Source organism: Phocoena sinus, chromosome 1 (genome assembly GCF_008692025.1).
Source record: "Phocoena sinus isolate mPhoSin1 chromosome 1, mPhoSin1.pri, whole genome shotgun sequence".
Taxonomy (NCBI): Eukaryota; Metazoa; Chordata; class Mammalia; order Artiodactyla; family Phocoenidae; genus Phocoena; species Phocoena sinus.
Window position 1 is genome coordinate 8,606,227 of NC_045763.1, and position 6,000 is coordinate 8,612,226.

The following is a 6,000-nucleotide window of genomic DNA, read 5'->3' on the forward strand; positions in this document are numbered from 1 at the left end:
GTGGTGCGTAGCTCAAGTCACAGAGTTACTGTGACCCAGGTCCAGTGCCCCCAGCGCTGGGACCACCCCCCTTCCCTGCCCACCTTCATTCCCTGGGTCATCCTCACGATGGACCTTCCTGGAGCCTGGTCAGTAAGATGAGCCACGGGGAGGAGGGCCACTGAGAGTGGAGGTCCAGGCAGCTGCCCCTGCTGGGAGCCCCAGGGTGCTCCAGCTGAGCTGCAGAGGCCCACGGAGCGGAGTGGCTCCTGGGAGACCAGCTGCCTGGTAAGGCCTCGGGCATGTCACCTCATCTTGTGTGGAGTTAACAGTATCTTCCTTCCTGCCTTCCTTGTCAAGGTTAAAGGAATTCAAGCTGGTGACAGGACAGTGCTCCATAGCTGGCCATCACCAGTCCTCCTTTGCCTGGTACTTTCTTGCAGCCCAGCCAAGTCCTGACTCCGCCGGGCCTCCGCGGGAGGGGGAAGACCGGGGGGTTGGAATGGGGAGGTTAGCTTGGGATCAGACTTGCTGACCAGGGATGAACCCCAAAACATGCTCACAGACCAGGGGCTTCGTGAGGGTGGAGCACGGGAAGCCCAGAGGGGGTGGGTGACTGGCCTGAGGCCACTCGAGGAGTTGGTGGCACAGCTGGACCCCTGTTCCCACCCCTATTATGACTGCAGTCTTAGCTCCTGCCGAGTGGGGCCTCCAAGGTGGGTGCCCAGGGTAGGAGCGGGGTTGGGAGTATCCTTGAACCACGGCCAGGGTTCCCACACCCACGCTGGCCCCCAACCTGCCAGCCGCAGTCTCCCAGGTTAACACATTCCCTGACCACGTCCCTGCCGAGGGCAGGTGTCGGGCGGGGGAGGTGATGCCGGCTTTTGCAAGGAGCAGGGGCCAATCCCCCGAGTTAGGAGGGGGCTGGAGGCCCCCTGCCCCAGCCCGCATCCAGTTGTGGTGGCTCCTGTCCCACCTCCAGACCCTCAGTCCCCGCAGCCAGCAGGACCGAGGTGCCTGCCGGTTCAGCACCTTGGAGAGGGGACAGGCACATGCCCCCAGAGTCCTTGTGGAGCCGCCCACACCTGCTTTCTCAACCTTTCAACACTTGGGGGAAGCTTCTAGGAACTTATCAGAGGGCAGGCTTGCGAGGGGGGCAGGCCGGATCTGAACCCAGGTCTGTAATCTGAGCCGAGTCAAGGCCCCTGACTCGCAGGCCCAGGGAACCGGACCCCAGTCACGCTCCTCAAAGCTGCCTCTGGGGTCACATCCGCACCCACCCCAGGATGGGACCTGGCCCAGAGTCTTCTGAGGACCCTGCCGGGCAGCCCCAAGACAAAGCAAAGCCCTTGACTTTGACAACTCCCAGCCCGGGCCCCATGGGCCTATCACCACCAGCCTTGTGCAGGGCTTGGTGAAGGAATGGCTAAAGCTTCTCAGGACAGACTTGGGTCCAGTTTGATGACTGCTGCATCCCTGGGCACCACGGGGCTCAAGGGGCCGGTCCACGGTTACACAAGGAGGCAGGCCTGCCTACTCCCACGGCAGACAATTGAAGGCCAGACAGCGGGGCCAGCTCAGGGTCTGGCACACAGGGGAACCCATTAATGGCTGATGCAGCCCCTGCCTGGGCCAGTTTGAAGTCCAGGGACACACAATTCAGCATTTTGTTATAAATACACGTGTTTGGTGAGTGAGGGGCGACAGAAGGTGGGTGGTTGCTGTACACAGCTGGTATAGGCTTGGAGGCTGAACTCCACACACAGGAAGACAGACAGTCCGCCCAGCAGGGCCGGCCGGGCAGCGTTCTGGGGCCTGTAACACTCGGTTGGTGGGCGAGCCAGCGGGGGTCTTGTCCAGGGCTGGTGCGGCCCAGGTGCCCCGGAGGCTCCCTGGCCAAGGTCCTGGGCAGCATGGGCAGCGGCATGTGGGCTCAGTGCACATCATTCAGAGCCTGGTGGGACACGAGGCCTAGTCAGGAGGGTGCTGGATTGTGAGGGGGTCAAAGGGGCCCTTCAGGGAGCCCTGGGTCTCCCTGCCCCGCAGGTAGCTCACCTTCCGGGCAAACTCGGGCAGGACGAAGGCTGCCTGGTGCACGTCGGAGTTGTAGTATTTCAGCTGCATCTCTTCCACCTGCTTCTGCGTCAGCTGTTGCACGGGCTCCCGGAAGTTGGTGCTCTGGGGACAAGGGGGGGGCGTCTCAGGGGAGCGCTTTCCGTGCCCACCCGCCCCGCTCCCGCCCCCAGGACAGCCCACAGCTCACTGGGTTTTTGCTGCACAGCATGAAGCCGATCTGGCCACTGGGGTAGGTGGGGATGGTGCAGTAGGCGTAGTCCACCACGGGGAAGAGCGACTTGCAGAAGTGCCGCATCTCCTTGATGAGGTCCAGGTGCAGCCACTGGCACTCACCTGGGGGCGGGTCAGGCAGCATCAGCACTGGGCGGGCGGCGCTCCACCCCCCCCCCCCCACCCGGCGCTCCCCCGCGCCACGGGGCTTCCCCCCGCCACGGGGCGGCCCGCTCACCCTGACAGCAGAGAATGCCGTCCTCCTTGAGGGCGGTCTTCATGAGCTGGTAGTAGGACTCCTTGAACAGACTCTCAGCAGGGCCTGAGGGGAGCAGGGGATAAGGGACAAGGAACGCTCCGGCTGAGACTGCCTGAGCCTGGCTCTGGAGGCGGCAAGGGCCACTGTCACCTGACCACACAGACCCTCACAGCTGCCCAGGGGCAGAGCTGAGAACTGAAGCCAGGTCTGTGGAGTTCAGAAACCAACTACGAAGAGGGTGCTTTTGAGAGGGGCAGGGATCCAGTACCCCAGTATGAGGGGGCTCCACATTTTAATCCCATTCCTGGGGGGATGCTCATAGGCATCGCATCAGGGGAATCTCCACCCTGAGCTTTGGTTTAAGGCTAGATACCCCGCACACCCTGATGCTGGCCTGTCAGGAGCAGAGAGGAGGCTGAAGAGGAAACTAGGGCCTCAGTGGCCCAAGCCCAGAGCCCCACTCTCTTCCAGGTTCTCAACCAACTTGTGAACTTTGTGCAGTCGCCCAGTCCCCCTATTCTGCTGAGCCATGTTTGAGTGGGGAGGTGACAACTCAGAAGGGAAAAGAGCTGCACTAATTCTGGGGCCCCCTGTGTCCTCTACTCCACAACTCAGACTTGGGACACAGAGCGGGAGGCTGGCCTTCCCTCTGGTGGCTGCCAGAGGCCCCAGGCCATCCATTGCTTACCCATGGGGTCTGAGGAGTCAGTGATGATGACGTCGAAGGCGTCCTGGTTCTGCTTCATGAACTCAAAACCGTCACCCACGTGTAGGGTCAGCTTTGAGCTAGAGTAGCCAATGGCCATGCCCGGCAGGAACTTCTTAGAGACCTGAATGACATCCTGGGGAGGAGACAGGAGGGAACAGGTTGGGCCACGGGGGTTGGGGGCCCTGGAGGCAGACAGAGTTGAGTGGGACCCCCTCTCAGAGCCCGGTCACCTTGGACGAGCCACTCCCTTTGTGGAACCCCAGTTTCCACATCTGTAAAACAGAGAGCAGTCTGGTACCTCCCCAAAACTTCTCGGAGGGCTAGCTCCCGCCTGCAGCTCGGCCCACACCTCCACCACCCCTACTCCCTCTCCCCAGACACAGCCACCGCAGCTGAGTGGCTATCTTGCTATTTCAGAGGGTTAGAATTCCAGCCTCCACCGGGAGAGCCTTTCCCTGTCTCCACGTGGCCAGCTGCTTCTCATTCAGACCTCAGCATCAACCCACACCCTAGGGACCCACCTCACATTCCTTTATCAGATAACCCTTTGATACCGCCTCCTAACTAGAATATCAGCTCCAAGGAGGCAGGGACTGAACCCGGAACCTAGATGCTCACTGAAGCACACTGCTGTAAAGGGCAGGTGCACTAGTGGCTGGAGTTCCCTGGGACTTCTATGAAGCATCAGCTCTTAGGCTTACGAAGAACTGGCACCAGTGGCACACCTACTCTGTGCCAGGTGCTTTCCTATCTGCTTTTCCTACTGAACCCTCCAATGTGTTCTTGAGACCAAGAAACAAGGCCGAGAAATGTTAAGCCACTTGCCCAAGGGTAAACAGCCAATTCAGGGAGCACTGGGACTTGAATCCAAACCCCGCCCAACTCTGCGCACTCACCTCGTCAATCTCGCACTGGACCACCGACTCCACGGAGGAATGCTTGACCACCTCCCGCAGGACACCCCCATCCCCGCCCCCGATGATCAGCACCTGCCAGGGGAAGAGTCAGCCAGGAGCGGGGCCCTGGGCACCAGCCCCACCAAACAGGCTCCAGCAGGACTCAGTGGCTGGCCTCCCTGCCCCCCAAAATGCGCTGAGCAGACAGAACCACCTGGAACAATTTCTCCGCACCTCTGTTCCACAAGCCTCGTTACTTCACTTTCTACTAGAAAAGCTCTCCTGCCCTAGGAACCTGGCACGATGTGTCCCCCGTTCCTGGAAACTCCCTCCAGCGCAGCTCCTCCTCAAGCTCCAGGCCTCAGCCAGGCTGTCAGCCCCCAGTCCTTGTAAAATGGGTGGCTCTCCCCACTAGCCCCCTCGTCCTTGCTAGCACTTTCTCTGACAGCTGTTTGGGAAGCACCTGAGCTGAGCACTGAGCGCAGCTGGGGCCCCCAGCATTGTTCTGTGGGACCTATCACTGGCCTCACGGCTGGATGTGGGTGGGATGGGAGTACCTTGCGTGGGTTGGGGTGGCTGTAGAGAGGCAGGTTGGCAATCATCTCCTGGTAGGAGAACTCGTCCCTCTCTGTGCACTGGATGACACCGTCCAACACCAGCACGTTACCGTAGCTCTTACTGCGGGTGGGAGTGACAGTCAGGAATCTGGGTTCCCCGGGAAAGGGGCAACGTGCCCCGACTCGCCCTGGGTGAGAAGAATCTCCCTCAACCTGCAGAGGGGCTCCAGGGGTGAGTCCTAAGGGGTGACACGTGGCGAGGATCGGCGGGCAGGCCCGCTAGGTGGAGGCTGGACTCGGGGTCCCGGCTCTGACGTGTCCGAGACTGACACGTGGAGCTCGGCGCGTCGGGTCGGCGCAGACTCCGGCTCCCTCCCCGCTGAAAAGGACCGCCCGCAACGCCGGCCCCCCAGCCCAGCGAGGCGGGATGCAGGGTGGGGAGGGGACTGAGGGAAGTGACGGGCCTAGTTACGAGAACTTCTGACAGTTCTGCAGGGACAGGAGCGGGCACAGACGGCCGGGGGCATCCGGAGGTAAAGGGCGCAAGACAGGGGTCCGGCAGGAAGAGGGGCGGGCTGGGCCGAGACCGGGGCAGGAGTCCCGGCGGGCTGCGTGGGGTTGGGCAGCTGGCAGCCGGCGGTCTGGGCTGAGAGCCGTCGCCAGGGCTCCGGGGCGCGGGGCCGGGCGGGCGGGGGTACCTGCGAAAGACGAGGATATCCTGGTACTGCGAGCGTCGATGGTGTAGCAGCTGCTCCACCTGCAGAGACAGGGCCTGGCCGGGCCACAGGCTGCACGTCTCGCGGAACCAGCCCTCACGGATGGCAGCGGGGCCGGAGGCAGCGGGGCCGTCAAGGCCGGGCTCCATGGCGGCGGGCGGGCGGGCGGCGCGGGGCGCGGGCCCGGGACTGCAGGCCGCGCGGAGCCGCAGCACAACGGGACCAACTCCTCCCCGCCGCCCGCGCCGCAACCTAACCCTGCCGGCGGGGCGGGGCCTGTTGCCAGGGGCGGGCCCCAAGCCCTCCAGTGGCGGCGCGAGCGCTCGGCGGCCCGGCGGTCCCGCCCCGCCGGCACTCCGAGCGCGCTCATTGGCTGCCTCGCTGGAGCGCGGCGCCCGGTGGCTGCGGCCGGCTGTCAGTCGGCGGCAGCAGGGTAGTGCGGCCTGCTTCCCGGGGCCACGTGGGGCCGGGTTAGGGGAGAAACCGACGGGCGAGGAGAGGGAGCGAGGGGTACCCGACTCCGGAGGGGAAACCTGAGCTGACATCTCGGGCTCGGCGCGGAGTGTCCGAGCGCCGGGACGTGCGGACCGCCGGCTTG

At 63.4% G+C, this 6,000-nt stretch overlaps 1 protein-coding gene across 2 annotated transcripts; it reads right to left on the reverse strand.

Annotated features, from left to right (window-relative positions):
• Nucleotides 1-1,637: 1,637 nt before the first annotated feature.
• On the reverse strand, nt 1,638-5,671 carry SRM (spermidine synthase). 2 transcript variants are annotated; one of them, XM_032642181.1, is made up of 8 exons: nt 5,385-5,667; nt 4,687-4,807; nt 4,130-4,222; nt 3,213-3,366; nt 2,504-2,587; nt 2,243-2,388; nt 2,035-2,157; nt 1,638-1,933 (listed from the first exon to the last, which is right to left on the reverse strand). In XM_032642181.1, exons 1-8 carry the CDS (start codon nt 5,549-5,551, stop codon nt 1,913-1,915), a joined length of 909 nt encoding a protein of 302 aa, XP_032498072.1. In that variant the 5' UTR covers nt 5,552-5,667; the 3' UTR covers nt 1,638-1,912. The 2 variants fall into 2 exon arrangements, with proteins under 2 accessions (XP_032498072.1, XP_032498078.1); XM_032642187.1 differs by lacking the exon at nt 4,130-4,222 and having other exon boundaries at nt 5,385-5,671.
• Between the last annotated feature and the right edge of the window lie 329 nt (nt 5,672-6,000).